Source organism: Capra hircus, chromosome 19, assembly GCF_001704415.2.
Source record: "Capra hircus breed San Clemente chromosome 19, ASM170441v1, whole genome shotgun sequence".
NCBI lineage: Eukaryota > Metazoa > Chordata > Mammalia > Artiodactyla > Bovidae > Capra > Capra hircus.
This window is the reverse complement of record NC_030826.1, coordinates 29,362,655-29,382,610: the sequence shown is the minus strand read 5'-3', so window position 1 is coordinate 29,382,610 and position 19,956 is coordinate 29,362,655. Positions and strand designations below refer to the sequence as shown.

The window sequence follows — 19,956 nt, the reverse complement described above, 5'->3', positions numbered from 1 at the left end:
CTTCCGGAGGAGGCGGAAACGGCGCCGGAAGTCGAGGGGCGGGTCAAAGGAGGCGCGGTCTCTCGAGCTCATGGTGGGGCTGTTGCTCGCGCCCGGCTGGATAATGCGGCTTCCGGGCCGCCAAGTTTGGCGTCTCTTGCCTCGCAGATTCGGGGTTTGGGGCCCAAGGAAGGAGACTGCTAGCGTCTTGCTAGGGCGGCTCTGCGCGAGGCCAGAGGAGGCATGGCGGGCCTCGGGGCTCGCTGCCTGCTGCCTGGGGAGCCGCCCCCTCAGCACTGCAATGCCGCCCCCGCCCGGGTCGTCAGGACCGGAGCGGAAGGGCAGCGGAGACCCCATGCGCCCCTCGAAGCCCGGGGTGAGTACATACCAGAGCCTTGCCTTTGCTAGTCTCGGCTGTCGGTCAGCCCTGCGCCCTTCCCATACCACTTGGTCATGACCTCAGAAACCACGCTACCTGGCCTCAGGTTGACCTCTACTCAGCCTGCTCACCTGAGTCACAGATTCTCACCCCGCGTTCCCTTCCGTTTTGCACGTACCCTCGTCATTAAAGGGGCTTCCCTTGTGGCTCAGCTGGTAAAGAGTCCCACCTGATAAAGAATCCGCCTTCAATGCGGGAGATCTGGGTTCGATCCTGGATTGGGAAGATCCCCTGGAGAAGGGAAAGGCTACCCACTCCAGTATTCTGGCCTGCAGAATTCCATAGACTGTATAGTCCATGGGGTCGCAAAGAGTCGGACACGACTGAGCGACTTTCACTTCCAGCATTAAAGAAAGATACCGGACTTGGATTTTAGTTAGCTATTGCGGGAAGAAAATAAGTTTCAGGTTTTTTCAGGGGGTCTCAACCGTAAGTTTGCCATAATTAAAGAGTTAACGTTTTTATAGTTTGTCACTCGACTCTCCCTTCCGAGGCTTGGTGTGTTGTATGCTGATACTGAGAAAATGTGCGTCATGGTTGCGTGCTGGGTATGCCTTTTTCCCTTTGGTTTTTCCAGGATTCTAGGACCCCAAAGGAACTTAGGAGCCACTAGGCTGTAGTGATAAGTAAGAGAAGTGGTTATTGGAGCTGGAGGAAGATTAATGAGTTATTTTACTTATTGCGGGACTTGGAAGAAAGTACAAAGAAATAACGATGCCATTTGCAAGAAGTTCCACTTTTAAGTCTCTTCTACTTTGGCTTTGTTACTTCTGGAAACCAGATTTAGCTTCACCTCCCAGATTTATTTGGTTTATTTCTCAGTATCTGCACAAGCAGGTGATTAACGGATTTTTAAATCAGCAGTTGGGATCTCAGTCACACGGGGTAACACTCATGGTGCTTGAGCCTTGGATGCTTTTTTCAGGTGAACAGAAATTGATTTAGGGAACGTTCCCTTGGAAAGAAGTGCCTTAGTAATTGTGTTAGGAGCTCAGATGCAACTGTGTTTTTTCATCCCAAGGTACTGTGAAACATCCTGTCTGTTTAACAAGATTGAGGCTGCTGTGTATGTATTTTAGAAACTACTGCAATAAATTTAGTGTAATTAAGTGAAGTTTACTAATACTTTTAATTTTGAAATCTCTGCCCCAGTAGCCTGTTTCCTGGAAGTCTTTAGCCGTCACATTTGCTATTGGAGGAGCTTTATTGGCTGGAATGAAGTACTTCAAGAAAGAAAAGACGGAGAGTAAGTAGATGCCATCCAGTGAGCTCTTACTATAACCCTTCCTGGCTATGGACTAGCATCTTGGTGGTGGTGGTGTTAAGCTTTGTATCTTGAAATAATTTTATGTTTATGGTAGAGTTGTAAAAATGACAGAGTTCCCACGTATCTTTCACGTTATCCTCACCTAATGTTAACATCTTGTATAACCATGACTATTCACTATACTACAAACTTTATTTGGGTTTCATCCGTTTTCCCACTGTCCTCTCTGTTCAGGGCACACTGTCCAGCTGTGTGGAAAGACTTACTGTGGACAGATTAGGATGCAGATGGTAAGAAGTCCAGAGGGTACAGAGATGACTAAGGTGCAGTCCAGCCATCGAGGCGTGCATTGAGTGAAGCAGACACAGAAGCAAAGGACTTCACTCGATGAGGTTCTGCCCGGCCAGGGGACGTTATGAGGACCTGGCGTGGGAACGCCAGGAGCTACTCTGGATTAACTCTTGGGGTTTAGAAATTGTTTACAAGAACTTTATATTTTAGTGAGTATTTCAGGACTTTTAAGGTTTGTTTTAGAAGTTTCTAGGAAATCCCTAAAGTATCACTCTGTTTTGATTCTTTAGAGAGTCTCTTTTGAAGCCATTATACAAAGGATAATGTTTATATCTGGGAGTGAGAATATGTAGGCTTTAGAACCTTAGGAATATTAGCACCATACTGATACACAGATATATTTCTTTCATGTAGCAAGCAGTGTTTTACTAATTACGATTTTCATATTTTACTATGTACTTCAGTTGCTTCAGTTTCAAAATGAAACAAACTTGACAAACTAGGAAAGTAATAGTAGAGACAGTTCTAGAAAACCCAAGCTTCTTTTGACTTTAGTTTGGAATTTTCACCTTCTGTTAATAGTCTTGTTTTGTAAAAACTTGTATTATGAAACAGTATTAAAAGTGAGAGTATTTTTGAGATGATGCTGACATGGTCATTTCCAAATACTTTATTGTGTATTTTCTACAAACAAGGACATTATTCAACATGACCACAATACAGTCAACAAAATCAGAAAATTACTGCTGTTCAGTCTTCAGATCTTGTTCAAGTTTTGCAAATGATACCCTCCTTTTATTTTTTAAACATTTTTTGGCCGTTCCTCATGGGATCTTTGTTCCCCTACTAGGGATTGAACCCTCACTCCCTGCAGTGGAAGCGCACAGTCTTAACCTTTGGATTGCCAGGGAAGTCACAACTGTTGCCCTCCTTTTACAGCAGAAAGATCCAGTGTTGAACCACACCTCATAGCTAGTTCTCTCTCTGTTCTCCTTCAGTCTCTAACAGTTTTGCAGCCTTTACCTGACTGTCATGACCTTGACAGCTTGGAAGATTACAGGCCAGTTATTTTTCAGACCGTCCCTTAGTTTGGGTTTTTCTGGTATTTTCTCCTGATTAGATTGAGGATGCTGTGTTCTTGTTGCATTTAATCAGGTGTCACGTGATTTCAGTTTGTCCCGTTACTGATAAAGTTCAGTCTGATCACTTGATTAAGGTGGTGTCTGTCACTCTTCTCTACGGAAGATGTAATTGTGTGTTTTGTGATGTCCATTTACGTATGTAAATGTTCTGTATTTATGCATGTAAATATTCTCTTCTCCATCAGATTCATTTCATGTATTTATGTCAGTGTGGGCTTATGATTTTCTTGCAAGCCAGTGAGTTGTAGTCCATTATTCTCTTTAGTTTGACGCTCCCATTGTCCCAGATTGGTCCATGGGAGTTCCTGCGAACAGACTCTTGTTTCCTTCCAACAGTCCTCCAATATTCTTTTGAGTTCATCCTTAATTCTAGTGTGGTAGAATGTTCTGGGATCGTGTACTTTCTCTGCCCTAACCCTGGTACCAGCCATTTCTCTAAAGAGCCTCATTTCCCTTTAGTGGAAGATGATGATATTTGGAAGTCAGGATATGAGCTCGTTGTTGTTGGGGTGTGTCCACTCCTGCGTCCTTTTAGTGGACAGAGCTAGGAAAGAGATATACATGTTTATAGCTGCATTTACTTCTGTATCTATATGTATTGAAACCGAGAGTTCATATGCTACCTCCCATTTCTTTCCAACATTTCAAGGTTTGTTCTGCTGTCTCTTTCCATCGTCCTAACTCCTTTTCCATTTGTTTTAACACTTACGTTTAACATATTCACTTATTTGATCAGGCTCCTGTATGTAACTAAGGTCACATTTCTTCTGTCCTCTCCCCATGCAGCTGCCCTCCTGCACACTCAGGCTCCAACATCACTGCCAGGCCCCTACCTTTCCCACTTGGTCTCAGACATTCTGTTCTGCTGTGACCCTCCTCCACCCCATCATGGCCACACCTAATGGTTAAGGATTGAATTGTTCTGGAAGAGGAAGAAAATTTTTTTTACTGCTTTTTTTTATAGTCCTTATTATGTACAATAGCATTTCATTTCATTTTACTTTATGCTTATTTCTCTTAAAATATATATTTTTAAGCTTCTTGGAAACAGGCTCTTTCTTCCAAATTTTATGCCCACAGTCATTAATATAGTGTGAACCATAGATCAGGCATTTGAGTGCCTGTGGTTAGATTGACTTTTTTCCCCTCTCCTTCTGTTTGTGTTTTTTTAAGAACTGGAGAAGGAACGGCAGCGGAGCATTGGAAAGCCTTTACTTGGGGGCCCATTTTCCCTCACAACTCATACTGGCGAGCCCAAAACTGATAAGGACTACCTGGGTCAATGGGTATTGATTTATTTTGGTTTTACTCATTGTCCTGATATCTGTCCAGAAGAACTAGAAAAAATGATTCAAGTCGTGGATGAAATAGGTAAGAAAGCTGTCTCATTCTGTAAAAAGTACATGTTTACTTGATACCCTTAAGGTTACTATGCTTTTTATATTCTTATGTTACTGATAAGTGGAGGGTTGTAATTATTCAGTTTGTGAGAACATAATAATCTCAGTGTTAGACTTGTTAGTTGCTGTGATTCCTGTGACCTTATTCTCCACCAAGGAGGAGTTTGTTTTGATGCTAAACGTTAGATTGCTTAAAAATGTCGGTGTGGTCTGGGTCTCCCTTAGCTCTGCCTTGTGTCCTCTGGTTTTTGTAGCCTTTCATCACAAACCGTGCCATTGTCTTTCCCCCGGTGACTGCTGGTTAGACTAGGAAATGAATTGTTCCCGGATATTCAGACGTTATTGATAGTTTCCTGGCACTTGAGAAATGGTTGTGGGGGGAGTCGGGGGCGGGAATCCTACCAACACTGGATTGGATTAGAAGTCAGGATGTCCATATGATGTGATTCTGAGTAACAGCATGTCCGCACTGGTGCGGGTGTTTACTAGGATTTGTGTCTGATTGCACCACAGACGTGTGTGTACCTGCACTTCCTGAGGCTCATCTCCCCTCCCCTATCGGTGTTAGCTGTCCCTTTGTGTTGCCTGACCGCCTTGCTGTGCTGCACAATGCTGTGATTGCTACTTGTCTTCTCCCTTAGAATGTAAATAATGACTAACAAGAACTTTCTTTCAGACAGTATTCCAACTCTGCCAAATTTAACTCCACTTTTCATCACTATTGACCCAGAGAGGGACACAAAAGAAGCCATCGCCAATTATGTAAAAGGTATTTTTTATTTCCCACACTTCATGTCTGTTTAGTGGTTAGAGCTTTTGAAAGATCAGCTCACTCGAACCTTGCAGTGCCTTATGAGATACAGGGACAGGTGGTACCATCACTCGTTGTACAGGTGGATAGAAAGTGGCTCAGAACTGTGACTCTGGCTGGTAAGTAAATTATTTTGTCACAGGGGAAGGGTTGAACTTAGTCTTCATATATCAAAAAAGAAAGAGAGAGCCTTGAGTTGAGAGGCCGTAATTGCTTCTGAGCAATTCATCAGGAGCCTCTCGATGAAATGAAAGAAGAGAGTGAAAAAGTTGGCTTAAAATTCAACATTCAGAAAACTAAGATCATGGCATCTGGTCCCAACACTTCATGGCAAATAGATGGGGAAACAATGGAAACAGTGACAGACTTTATTTTCTTGGCTTCCAAAATCACTGCACATGGTGACTGCAGCCATGAAATTAAGACACTTACTCCTTGCAAGAAAAGCTGTGACCAGCCTAGACTGCATATTAAAAAGCCGAGACATTACTTTGGCAACAAATGTCCATCTAGTCAAAGCTATGGTTTTTCCAGTAGTCATGTATGGATGTGAGAGTTGAACTCTAAAGAAAGCTGAGTGCTGAAGAATTGATGCTTTTGAACTGTGGTGTTGGAGAAGACTCTTGAGAGTCCCTTGGACAGCAAGGAGATCCAACCAGTCAATCCTAAAGGAAATCAGTCCTGAATATTCATTGGAAGGACTGATGCTGAAGCTGAAACTCCAATACTTTGGCCACCTGATGCGAAGAACTGACTCATTGGAAAAGACCCTGATGCTAGGAAAGATTGAAGGCAGGAAGAAAAAGGGATTGCAGAGGATGAGATGGTTGGAAGGCATCACCGACTCGATGGACATAAATTTGAGTGAACTCTGGGAGTCAGTGATGGACAGGAAAGCCTGGTGTGCTGTAGTCCATAGGGTCGCGAAGAGTCAGACATGACTGAGCTATTGAACTGAACTGAAGTTCAGTTGCTTCTGATTCCAGCTCAGAACCTCATTCTCCCTTTTGTAAAATTAGGGCAAATATGCGTTCTTGGAGTATGTTCATTGGGAGATTAAAGAAAAATAACTAAATATAAACACATTTTTGAACTCAGTGCATATTTTACAAATCTAAAGTATAAATGATAAACACATAGCTGTTTTAAGGAAGAATTTCAGTTCAAACATCTCAACTTGTACTTAAAGCCTATTAGAAGGTACTTTTAAAGGCTGGAAATTATGGTAGAATTAAGGGTGAAAATTTAGATTCTTATGAGTTTGGGTAATTTCTCTGAATTCAAGTTTTTTCAGCTAAAAAAAGTGATGAGAACACAGTATTGTAAATCTGCCGTAATTCAATTAAATATAATTCAAGTAAGAAAATATGTAAAAGGAAAGAAAAGAATGACTTGTTAAAATTTGTGTGATTAAACACTGGAAGCAAAAAAATAATAATAATGAGTAAAAATCTGATCAGACAGGTTTTGTGGTTATACTAGTGTGTGGAACATGGGTGCTTAAAAATCAGGAATTTCGATTTTAATTATGGTGAAATTGATTTAAGCTATTGGTCAGAAGGACTAATGAATTGTTTTCTAATTACTTTTATTATATGACACCTAATACATATCGAGAACTTTGAGTCATTTTCAAATGTGTTTTATGAAAGACCTGCTGTATGTTTTATTATTTAACACATGTAATGAGAGATGGTTGATATATAAAAAGAGTACTTAGAGTACAGCATGCTGCTGCTGCTGCTGCTAAGTCACTTCAGTCGTGTCCAACTCTGTGTGACCCCATAGACAGCAGCCCACCAGGCTTCCCTGTCCCTGGGATTCTCCAGGCAAGAACACTGGAGTGGGTTGCCATTTCCTTCTCCAATGTGTGAAAAGTGAAAGTGAAGTCGCTCAGTCGTCTCTGACTCTTAGCGACCCCATGGACTGCAGCCTACCAGGCCCCTCCGTCCATGGGATTTTCCAGGCAAGAGTACTGGAGTGGGGTGCCATTGCCTTCTCCGAAAGTACAGCATAGTGTGTTCCTTTTGACACATGGAACTCGGAACATCATCACCACAGTCCGAGTGAACGTATCCATCACCCCCGTCAGCTTCCATGTGTCCTTGCTGTTCATGTCTCTCCCCTGCACCTACCTTCTATCTCCAGGCAGCCACTTATCTGCTTTCTGTCGATACAGATTAGTTTGCAGATTTATAAGTTTATGTAAATGGGATTATACAGTATATGCTGTTTTTTTTAATGACTTCCTTCAGTATAATTATGTTGAGATTCATCCATGTTGGCTCAGACAGCAAAGAGCCAGCCTGCAGTGCAGGAGACCTGGGTTCGATCCCTGAATCAGGAAGATCCCCTGAAGAAGAAAATGGCAACCCACTCCAGTATTCTTGCCTGGAAAATCCCATGGATGGAGGAGCCTGGTGGGCTACACCCCATGGGGTCACAGAGTCAGACATTACTGAGCGACTAACACACATACACGGACACACACCTTCAGTATAATTGTGTTGGGATTCATCCGTGTTATGGTGTGCATCAATAGTTTATTCATTGTTATTGTTCGGTAGTATCCCATTGATGCACACTGGAGTTATTTCCAGTCTCTGATCCTTACAAATAAAGCTGTTGAGAGCACTCGTGTGCACCTCTTTGTATGGACGCATGCCTTCATTGCCCTTGAGTAAATACCTCGGAGTGGAGTGGCTAGGTCAAGTAATAGGTGAGTGCTTAACTTTTTTAAGAAGCTGGCAGACTTTTTCCCAAAGTGGTTGTGCATTTTTACACTCCCACTGGCACCATATGAGAGCTCCAGCTCCTCCACATCCTTTCCCCACTTGGTAGGGTCAGTCTTTTTAATTTTAGCCGCTTCAGTAGGTGTTCTAGTGGTGTCTCATTGTGGTTTTAATAATGCATTTCCCTTAATAACTTTTAATATTAAGCATCTTTTCATGCTGTTGCTTGCCATCTATATATCTTTGGTAAAGTGTCTCCACATCTTTCATTTTTATGGAGCTGTTTGTTTTATTTTACGTAAGTATTTGCTTATTATTTATATTCCTGATAAAAGTCTTTTATTAGGTGCATGATTTGCTGATATTTCCTTTTAGCCTATGGCTTGTCATGTCAGCCATGTATTTTGAAGAGCAGTTTCCATTTTGGAGGGCTTCCCTTGTGAGTCAGCTGGTAAAGAATCTGCCTGCAATGCGAGAGACCTGGGTTCAGTCTTTGGGTTGGGAAGATCCCCTGGAGAAGGAAAAGGCTACCCACTCCAGTATTCTGGCCTGGAGAATTCCATGGACTGTATATTCATAAACACAACTGAGTGACTCTAACTTTTCACTTCATAGTTTCATTTTGGAGAAGTTCCATTTATTAGTTTGTTCTTTTATATTAATGGATAATTTTTTTGGTTTCATCTGTGAGAAATACTTGCCTAACCCAAGGTTACAAAGGATTATTTTCTTACTGAAGTTTTAGAATTTTTATTATAAGCAAAATTTATATCCACAGCTTACAGGTTTGTCAGAAATTGGAGCAATAGCATTGTTATTTTTTAAAAGCGGGTGTAACTCATTGGGTAATAAATGATCTCAAATTTAAATATGATGATAAAAATGATCTCAAGTTTAAAAGTCATACTGACTTTTACTTATCATCACATACTAACCAAACTTAGGTATCCCCAAATGAGTAGATGTTTGAGTTGCTGTACCTAATGGAAATACCAAGACCCTATGGTAATATTCTTCATTAGTCAGTACAGTGGTTGATGATGATACCATTTCTAGTTGCATTTGGGGAGAATTCTAAGTATTTAAATTGATATTTAGAAAATTACTGGAGTTTCAGCAATTGTTTTAAAAGGTTTGGATGTGCAGCTAGTTCAGGCTTCACTTAGCTTCTCTTCATTTACTCAGAGGATGGGGAAGTAAGACAGACCACCTTGCTTTTTTAGTTTCTGAGCAGTTTTTCAGTTTAGAATGAGTTAGACCAGAGGATGATAATGAGCTTCTCCCTTTGAAAGAAAGTGCTGCTGTTAAATGCTGGACTCAGCTCAATGGTCAGATGAATCCAAGTGTTGTAAGTGACTTCCCCAGCTTACTTACGCAAATTCCAAAAACTTAATCGCAAATGCGTGCTGTGAGATTATGTGCTGGAAAATGAGGCACAGGTATTCTGACTTGGCATGAACTAATCATCAGCCAAGTTTTTTCTCATGATGCAATGGAAAACTGTCATGCTTAATTCACAAGAATATCTTTCAATTTCAGCATATCTCAGAACTTTACCTAAATGTTTAAAAACAACTAAATTAACAAAAGTTAAGACACATAATTAAAATACATTGCTTCCAGCTTTATTAGATAATCATGAAAGGATTTGACATACATTATCAAGAACTTGTGGTTTCATTGCTCTTCTCTATTAATACCCTGTTTTAAGTTTCATTGATTTCTGCTCCAATTCTCTTCTGCATACTTTGGATTTAATTTGCTCTTTTTCTAGATCCTAAGGTAGGAACTTACAGGTTTTATGTCTTCTTTTCTACTATATGCCTTCAATAAGTTGTGTTTCCTTTTTGATTTTTAAGTTTCTCTTGAGATTTCTTCTTTGGCCCATGTGTTGTTTAGAAGTGTGTTTAATTTCCATGTGTTTTGGGGATTTTCCAGATATCTTTCTGCTACTGATTTCTGGTTTAATTCCAGTGTGGTCTGTCTTGGTGAGTGTGACACATATCACAGAGGAAATTTTTCATTTGTTTTAGATGAATTTCTTCTTTGAAACATGAAAAACCATTTAGGGACTCGCAGGAAGAAAGTGGCAGTACCTTTATAACTGTTCTTTGAAGTAGGGATGGTTGTTTTCTGCCTCTTCTTTTTCACTGTCTTTCTCATTTTTTATTTAGAATTTTCTCCCAAACTGATTGGCTTGACTGGCACAAAAGAAGAGATCGATCAAGTGGCCAGAGCATTCAGAGTGTACTACAGCCCTGGCCCCAAGGACGAAGATGAGGACTACATAGTAAGTAAATGCTCGGTTTCAATACCTGGGCGGGCTCCCAGGTCTCAGACATTTACAAGCTTTCCATGGCGACTGGCTTTAAAAGCAAAATGAAAACGGTAAATAATCTGAGATGATAGCAAATTCCTTAGGGATGCTTGAGAGGATAGGAAAGTATATGTAGTTTTTGAAGGATGATTAATTTATAGTTTTTGTTCTAATAGTTTATTTAATTGCCCGCTTTTCTCATGGCACATAAAATTGTAGAGCAGTATATTAAAATCTAGGATATCTTAAATTCACTAGAGATAAAATAATCATTTTGGGCAAAGCACATTTTTAGTTTATAAACACTATTGGTTCTCTCTGCCCTCTAATGAAGAGGTTTAAGAAGTATACTCCTTTTGAGAAGTATTAGGCCTTAGGCACCTGCATTTTTGGGTTGAGTGAGTAAGAATTCTGAAAACCAAGAGAAAAGAAAGCCATAGACAGTTACTTTTTCTAAGATTTCTTTTCATACCAACTTTATACATTTGCATAATTTTGTGTTTAGTTGCGTTTGCAACTGTTATGCTCTGCATAATTAGGTGTTCAATATGCTATTTAAAAATGAAGAACAAATTCTATTAGGTGGTTCTTCTGCAGCCCTTATGTTAGAGAGCTGTCTTCACATTCATCAGCAGACCCAGGAGTCTCAGTCACCTTGTTCCTCCTCTTGTCAGTGGTTTCTCAGTGCAGCGTAAGCACCGCCCCTACCCACCCAGTTTCCTTCCCAACATGGACATACTTCCCTATCACATGAAGGGCTTAGGTTGTATTTTAATATTTCAAGATTTTTCCTCAGTTGTCATGCTCTATTTTCTGTGTAATATTCTTGTGACAAAGTGATGAATCATAAAAGACGTTCAGCTGCAGAGCTGGTTTTGTAGAAAGACAGTCAGGACCCTGAATCCCTGGTGTGCCAGCAGCGCCATGGCCGGCTTCCAGGAGGATGTGCAGAGGGAGCATCTCACTGCAGTGCTGCCTCTACAGCCCACTGCGATTTCCCCACCACCTTTGGACCCGGAGCATGTGGGCGCCCCATGCTCTGGCCTAAATTGAAGGTGTGTTTCTGGTCCCTTTGCCTTAAACTCACATAGTAATCTTATTTTTAGTTCTGGTGCCTCACAGACTTAGGGAAACTTGAGTTCATGGGAGAAAAAGAGAAAAACCAGCATTTTTTCTTGCACTCTTAAGTTTAAGCAAAGTAGGAGGACTTACTGTGGTTTCCTCTTGTCACACTAACAGCATGAGAAGAAGCCAAGGAGAAAGGAGAGCTTTTCAGACTTCTATATCTTTCTGTAAAATAGAGTTGTACTCACTGGTTTTGAGCTTAACTTATGATAATAGTGGGAGCATTTGAGATAGTCAGTCAGACTTCCAGGGTTGAACAGCTTTATTAAACATACGCACAGTTGTCAACTAGTTAACACTCCTTAGTCTTATGCTTATAACTCATAATCCTAAAGTTAAATTTTACAGATTAGACCAAACAACCTAAAATACTCAGTTAAAGCATTCAGCTAATGTTAAGAGATACTTTGCTGAACCCAGAGCACTGCTTACCACAAGAATGTGATTTGGGTCACGCTGCTGTCAGACACCCAGCTCTATCGTCGACTGACCCTCATCGTTTTTTATTTAAAATACCTTGAGGGAATTCCCTGGTGGTCCAGTGGTTAGTACTCCATGGTTTCATTACAAGGGCCAGAGTTCAGTCCCTGGTTGGGGAACTAAGATCCCACAGGTTGAGCAGTGCGGTAGACGGTAGATAGGCAGACAGACAGATAAAAATGCTTGGAAAGCTTTGAGCTGGAAGCTGGCCATGGTGCTGCTGGCACACCAGGGATTCAGGGTCCTGACTGTCTTTCTACAAAACCAGCTCTGCAGCTGGAACGTCTCTTATGATTCATCACTATGTCACAAGAATATTACAGAGAAAATAGAGCATGACAACTGAGGAAAAATCTTACTTCACATAGTAAGAGTGCATCTTCCCTTGTCTGACCATAACCAGCAGTGAAAGGCAAGGTGCCAGTGAGCTCATAAACATAAACCAAACACAGGTGCTGAGATTTGTACCCTAAGATAGCCATGCAGATAATCCAGAATATGGGTATTAATCTTTTGACCTTTAAAATGTGAGTATTTAAATCTTATGGATATTTCTTAAGCCCTCTAGAACCCATGTGAGACCCATTTTGAGAAATAAATACTGATCTACTACCATAGAATGGGATGTTTTGATAAGAATCAGCGAGTTCACTGCTATACACTTGCAAAATCAGCCAGTAGGAGGAGACATTCTCCAGCATCTTGGTTTCTTTCATACTAGTGTTACTCTGTTCCTTGAGATGGTAGGGGAACTTAAGATTTAAGGACATGCAGGGAGTGAGGGAGTACTTTAAGATGGAGAGGTAGAGGAATGAGATTTTCTTAATCTCAGTAGCAACAGAGATGAGCTTCTGGCTTTGAATGCTTGTGGCATCCTTAGACCCATAGTGTGCATAACCTGAACATGCTACACGTTCCTGACAGCTAAGTGTGCAAGCCATCGTGTGATATGTGTAATGGATTATTTTCTAAGTGTTAGTTAGAAAATACTTTTGGGAAAGAATACACGTGGCTTCAAACCTGAGATGTTCAGTCTTAATAAAAGAAGTGTGAGTTGTATAATGTGATGTCATCTTTCACCTGTTGGATCAGAAAGGCCAAATATATTGTCCTGATCTTATTTACAGAAAGAGAAAATAAAGTGAAATTGGACCCACTGGCACTTCCATGCCTTGTTGATGGGATTCAACTGATACGCCCTCTTCGGAAGGCCATTTGTATTATCATCAGCATTTAAATACTTTTTAGGTTAGAGACCCTATTTTTTGGAATCTGCCCTACAGATAAAACCTACAGTGTTGTTTGTAAATGGACTGAAAACCAAGCAACCATCTTTTAAAAGGCTTCTCTACATGTACTGATACAGAACATCCAGTATATTGCCAAGTGGGGGAACAAGTATAGTGTGGTGGTGGTTACTCAGTTGTGTCTGACTCTTTGCGACCCCAAGGACTATGGGCCGCCAGGCTTCTCTGTCCCTAGGCTTTCCCAGTTAGGAATACTGGCGTAGGTTGCCGTTTCCCTCTCCAGGGGCTCTTCCCAACCCAGTGATGAAACCTGCATCTCCTGCATTAGCAAGTGGGTTCTTTGCCACTAAGCCAGAAGGGAAGCCCCATAATATGTTGTCACATTTGCATAAAAAGAAATAGGTGGGTATTGACACACTGATAAATGCAAAAGGCTTGTCTGGAAGAATCCAGCAGGGCCTGGTGGCAGTGGTGCCCCTGAGGAGAACTTAGGGAGTCTGAAGGAGTGTGTATGTGTGTGTACAAACTTGCATGTTAGAATCACTGCGTGGTTGCTCCCTAGCATTCCTACAGAGACGGTGGTGAGACAGTCCAAAGATTATGGACTTTGGAATGGGGTAGATCTAGATTCTAAGCTTGCTCTGGCACTTACTAATTATCTCACTTGCCCCCCTGGAGCCTGTTTGTTGAGTGCAGAGCAGATAATACCTGTCTCCTGGGTTAAGATGACACGTGGAAGTGCTTGTCAGCAGATGGTAGTGTCGTTTCTCTGCACTAGAAACTACTCAGACTTTACAGTGGAAACATGATAATTTGCTCTGCCCACAACCCCAGTGAACACTGAGATGTGGCCACTGACAAGTCTGACAGTTTGGGTGGGACAGTATTTTTACTATGTGTAAGAATATAATTTATATGAGGGATACTCATAAAATTAAGCCAACGCACACTGAAATTCTGGTTTTTTAAGGAGAGAGAACAGAATAGAAAGAGCAGGAATAAGGAAGAAATGGGGTGAAAAAAGAAGAGGTGTGAGCTGTGGAATAGGGAGTCAGGAGACGCCTGGAGGCCTCGATCTGACTCTGTCAGCTGTTTGGAGAAATGCAGGCCCCTGTCCTCCTGAGGCGAGTTACCCCCAGACCCCTGAGCGCAGCAGCTGTCTGAGCCCCTAGGTCTGCATTCTTTCCGATGTGAGTAGGCTAGGACTCTTTCCATTTGCTCTCTCTTTACGAATGTGAGTGTGTGAAAGCATGACAGCTTCACAGACATAGCCTGTGTGTCGGGTATATTTGGGGTGTCTCCAGTCTGGTATGTGTGATCACATTCCTGTGTTTGTCTTGCCGAATAGCAGTCAAGCCTGGAATAAACACCAAGGATTCCAAGGGCCAAGTCTTCTGCTCATTTTCATGTTTCCTTTTGAATCGCTAATATCCGAACTAAATACTGTGTTGGAATTTATATATATTATGTGTTTAGTGGTTAGTGTTCTGGGTTTTTTCTCACAAAACATGGCAAGTAGAATTAAGGATGTGATGAATGATAACTAGTTCATCCAAAAACATAAAAGAACATACCCAAGAACTTAATAAAGAAAGTAATTTCTCACCAACACTTTTAATCCCATGTGATATCTCTTTATGATATGGTTAAGGGGTCAGATAAAATATTTTACTCGTCAACATGGATTCTTTCCAAGCAGGCATCAGTGATCCACAGCTTTGGCTGCTCTGTGAAGGCCAGCAGCAGCCATTTCTTAGAAGTGTGTTCTTTCCTCAGAATTGTGAGTGCAGAGCAGATAATACCTGTCTCCTGGGTTAAGATGACACGTGGAAGTGCTTGTCAGCAGATGAGTGTGTTAAGGATTGAACTGAAAGAATCCCAAGTTCTCGCTTGATGTGTCAAGCAATAGTTAGGGCAAATTTCTGAAACAAAAGATTTTAGATAATTTGTGGTTGTGAATTGACTGTAATAGACTTAGGCCCATTCCATAAATGATGGAAATAATAGATGCTGCAGAGGTTAGGACCTTACCTGCAGGATTTATTCAGTACAGTAAGAAGCTTATTTTGGTGAACTTTTTGTCATCTTTCCCCTTTTCTCTGCAGGTGGATCATACAATCATAATGTACTTGATTGGACCAGATGGTGAATTTCTAGATTATTTTGGCCAGAACAAGAAGAATGCAGAAATAGCTGGTTCAATTGCTGCACACATGAGGACACACAGGAAAAAGAGCTAATAACTAACACACCATGGCCATGCTGTATTCTCCTGCCAAAGAGGAAGGACTTTATCTCCCGTAGGAGCCAATACATACATGTACATACTGCAGCCTGCAGAAAGGCCTTCATACCAGGAGAAAATCTAAATTTTAGACAGGGCATATTACGCTTGGGTTCATCAAGGATGAATTCTTGGAACTGTATAGATTACAACTCAAAGTCTCCCAAATTGTGGCCTTGAGACCAGAGAACCCAGTTGTCTTGAAACCAATGGAATGGACCTCAAGGAAGGATACAGCTGGAAAAGACACATCCAAGGCATCTCCCCACATGAGTGGGGCCCTCTGGTCACGTGGCTGCCTCTCCAGAGTCTTGAGGCCTTGCTCAGACAGGTTGCACTGAATTTCCAGGAGGAGTGTCGCTTGCTTTCCTCTTTGAGGTGGCTGATGCAATCAGACCAGGCTCTCTGACATTCATAATTGATCTCTATGCTTGAAAGCATTAGTACAGTCTCCCTTGTGAGCGAGAATCATTGTCATTGTTTGCGGTGTGATCCCCTGTCGGCGGGTGCTGATTTTACTCAGAGCGAGGGAATCTGTTGTTGGGGACAAACTATTAGATCGGGTTCCCCAGGGGTCTTTCTTGTGATTTTTAGCAGTATGATGTGTGGGGCTTCCAGGGACCTCCCGGAGGGTGTGAGGATGTGGACCATGAGTGTGTACAAAGTACCTGCCTGCCTGTGCTAGACTACACTTTCTGAGATAAAGGTGTGCTCAGCTTTGCAGCTTGGACAAGCATGGCCTTTCTCATGGGTGCAGAGATGACAGCTTACAGCTCTTGGGGCTGGTAGGTAGGTGCTTGTTAAAGTGCAGGCGCCCGGGCCCAGGGCTGGGTTCACACCTGCCTCCCAGGTTCCTCTGATGCAGTGGCTGGGGACTGGGGCTTCAAGAGGCTGTTTTAGGGGTCAGGGGTATGTGGGGAAGGCAGGTTTGGATCTGGGTGAGGCCTCTGCTCATCTGGCGTGTCCATCCACAAAGTGCTGGAGTCACAGCCATTAAGGGAGACGCTGGCTTTTGTTTCAGAATTTAACTTCCCTGGAGTCTGGACTTGACTGTCTTGTCACTGTTCTCCACCTGAAGCTGCTGCAGAGCCTTTGCCAGCCTCCACACACTCTGACAGGTGTGGTGCCTTATCAGACATGGACTTTCCCTTCACATCAGTTCTGTGCATGTGACATGGCTCTATCTTTTGGTTCTTAAATCCTCTTCTCAATACTTAAGTTAAACCTACTACAGATATTTACATGAAGGGGTGTGAAGAAAGTCAAACTCTGGAGCTGTTCTGGGCTGAAATGTATCCCCTGGATTCGTATATTCGTTGAAGTTCTAACCCCAGTGCCTCAGAATGAGACTGTAAGGAGACAGGGTCTCTCAGAAGTTAAAATGAGGCCTTTCAGGTGGGCCCTCATCAAACATTCCTGTTGTTATTACAAGAAGAGATTGGGACACAAGCCGAGAGAAGACCACATGAAGACACGGAGAGAGGCCTTCAGAAATAAGCCCTGCCCATCCCTTGATCAGGGGCTTCTGGCCGCCAGAGCTATGAGACAGCGTCTGTTCAAGAGCTGGGGCAGTCATGCTTTGTGACGGCACCTAGTGGGCTGCCACAGTGCCATTCTCCCTTTGGCTCCTCATACAAAACTACCCAGATTTAGTTTATATAAACCTAACCGCAGGCAGAAGTCAATTGGTTTGGGATGACTTTCCTAGGAACCTTGTCAAGAAGGTGAGAAACTTAAAAGAACCTGGTCTCCTGCATTGCAGGCAGATTCTTTACACTTTGAACCACAGTGGAAGCCCCAGTAAAAGCCTAGTCTCACATAACAAAGATCTTAAGTATCTGAAATGCCAAACATTTAAAAAGATGGTCTGTTTTAAGCCACAGAACATTTGTGCAGATCGCTTTGCAGAAGCTTATGCCGGAGAAAATTCAATCTTCATTCTCAGCTGTTGTAGGTTAGAGCTTGTGTCATGATCCAGAAAAGGAACAGAAGCTTTTGAAAAAGGCCGTTTATTTGCTCTTCATTCCAGTGTCAAGTTTAAAGGCTTAGAAGTTGGACAGAGGACCTCAGAGATGACGTCCAAATGTCTCTATGCAGGAGGGGACACTCCCAGAGATGAAGTGCTGGCCTCACTCCTGAATCTGCATTAGAAGTTAGGTCCCAGTTTGTGGTCAGGTCCCTGCCTGTCCCAGGGCTGTGGGGTGCCTTTGAAAGTGAAAGCTGCTCAGTTGTGTCCAACTCTTTACAGGCCCATGGACTATACAGTCCATGGAATTCTCCAGGCCAGAATACTGGAGTGGGTAGCCTTTTCCTTCTCTAGGGGATCTTCCCAACCCAGGGATCGATCCCAGTTCTCCTGCATTGCAGGCAGATTCTTTACCAGCTGAGCCACAAGGGAAGCACGGGGTGCTCATGGGGGCCAGACAAAAGCTGATGCAGGGAGAGGGTACACTGCCCATGGGGCACCCATTCATTGTAAGCCTCAGGAAATTAAAGTCAAGGCTGTCTCAATAAAGTACCACTTGGCAAACCTTGACCTGGGTGGGTTGTGTTTTTGCTGGACTTCAGTGGAATTACTGTTTTAAGAAATGGGATTTATTTGAAAATTATAAGAATCCTGTCCATGCAGCAGGCCTAAAAGTACTGTGTGCACCTGGCTATCAGTGAGATAGCTGATACGTCAGGTGTAAAAGCTGAGACTCGCTGAATACCAGTAAAAACGCTGTGGGGATTGACAGCTAATGTGAACCCATTAAATGGTTTGAATTTGTGAATATCTGCATAAGAGATTATAAAATATCTTATGTTTTTAAATATAAGGTTAAAAGAAATTAAAATTTTCAGATCACCAGTACTGCTCTAAGTAATGTCTTTTCTTTTTTTGCATATGGCACAGTTTAAGTTGTATGAGTGTGTGTACGTTGCAAGAACTACCCTTTCAAAGACCAGTCACACAAGCATTCTTCATCCATTGAGTTAATACATTTTACCTGTGGTTCTTAGTTACATTACTCTATAGAGATATGGGTGGTTATTCCTATTAATGAGGTGCAATTAACCTCTAGCCATATGTTCCCCTTTAGAACCTACAGGTTGTTTTCTATTCATTTTAAGACTGTCTTTTAAAGTTGATTAATCTTTCCATGATTGTGACATAAACATTTGTAGTACTCAGAAAAGTTGGAATGTTTAAGTCAGCATTGTTCCCCCACCAGGAAACTTTGGATGCATTTCCTTTGAATCTTCAACTTTAGTCTTTGTACTGGAAATCCACCAACGTGTCCCTTTAAAAATTAAATGTTAATGGATCAAGGTCAAGCTCAAGACTAGACAGCACTTCCCCACCATCGTCACTGCCGTTAAATGCTGGCTGGGTATCATTTAGAAATAGCAAGGACCCACTCAGGTTGTGTTCTCAGGCTCCAGTTATGACCACTTAAACTAACACGTGTGCCACTCGAGTCTTTTATAGAGCTGTTATTTTTGTTACATTTTTTCTATAGTTACTGAATTTGGTAAATATTGAAGGTAGCCCAAAATAGCCCCCTCGTGCCCAGGTTATGTAGTGGACTAACTGGAGAGCAAAAACGTTTTCAGGGTGAGCTTCAGTTGTTCCCTCACCTGTCACTGTTGCTGAATGATGCCATCGTTTCAGGTGTGTTGGAGAAACTTCATTCTCAGGACAACATGGAACTGGGAACCACAGGCCAGGGACCTTCAGAGCTGGCCAGACTGGCTTCCCCCGTGCAGGTGCGGTTGCTGTGCAGCACTTGCACACAGCCTGGCTCCCCAGCTTGTATAGCTTCTCAGTCTGGTTTCAGTCCTGGCGATGCTAAGGTAACTCGAGGCCTCACTTTCCGTACCTGTAACCTGGGAACGTATGAGCACGGGTGGGGCAGGGTTGGTGTGAGGGTAGGAGAAGTAGTGTGGGACACCAGCACGTGCTCAGGGGGTGATGGTTCATGTTTTTGGTCCTGATGAGGGTGGTGGTTTGGGTCTTGCTTAACAGGTGGTGTCAACAGTGGGTTTGTGTGTGTCTACCCTCCCTCCACCCCTACCCAACTCGAGCCTGCCTGTATCCTAATGCCTGGAACCCCCACCTCTTGCTGTTTCCCCACCCTCATGCACATAGCTGAGCCTGAAGCTGTTTGGTTACCTCGGCTTACTGAACTGTTCACACCTGCTTTCTTAAATGGTGTCCAGATTTAGAAGAGTTGTGGAAAAAGCCATCAGGTTGAAGCCAGGACCTTGGAGGCATTTGGCCCCGACAGGAACAGCAGGGCATGAGCACGTGGTCATGGCCAGAGCAGGTTCTGCTTCAGCAGCGGGTGGGCGCTGGGGCCCCGTGAAGCTGTTGGACTTCAGCAGCTCTGAGTCTGCTAAGGAGGAGGCAGTTCTCCCAAGTTCTAGAATGTGATGCTCAGGACAAGGGGTGGTTGGAG

General features: G+C 42.6%; 1 protein-coding gene across 1 annotated transcript; it reads left to right on the top strand.

The window, feature by feature from the left end:
- On the top strand, positions 37 to 18,365 carry LOC102174428 (protein SCO1 homolog, mitochondrial). Its single transcript, XM_005694225.3, has 6 exons — positions 37 to 355; positions 1,574 to 1,664; positions 4,292 to 4,489; positions 5,195 to 5,287; positions 10,236 to 10,351; positions 15,336 to 18,365. The coding sequence occupies exons 1-6, from the start codon at positions 71 to 73 to the stop codon at positions 15,468 to 15,470; spliced, it is 918 nt and encodes a 305-aa protein (XP_005694282.2). The 5' UTR covers positions 37 to 70; the 3' UTR covers positions 15,471 to 18,365.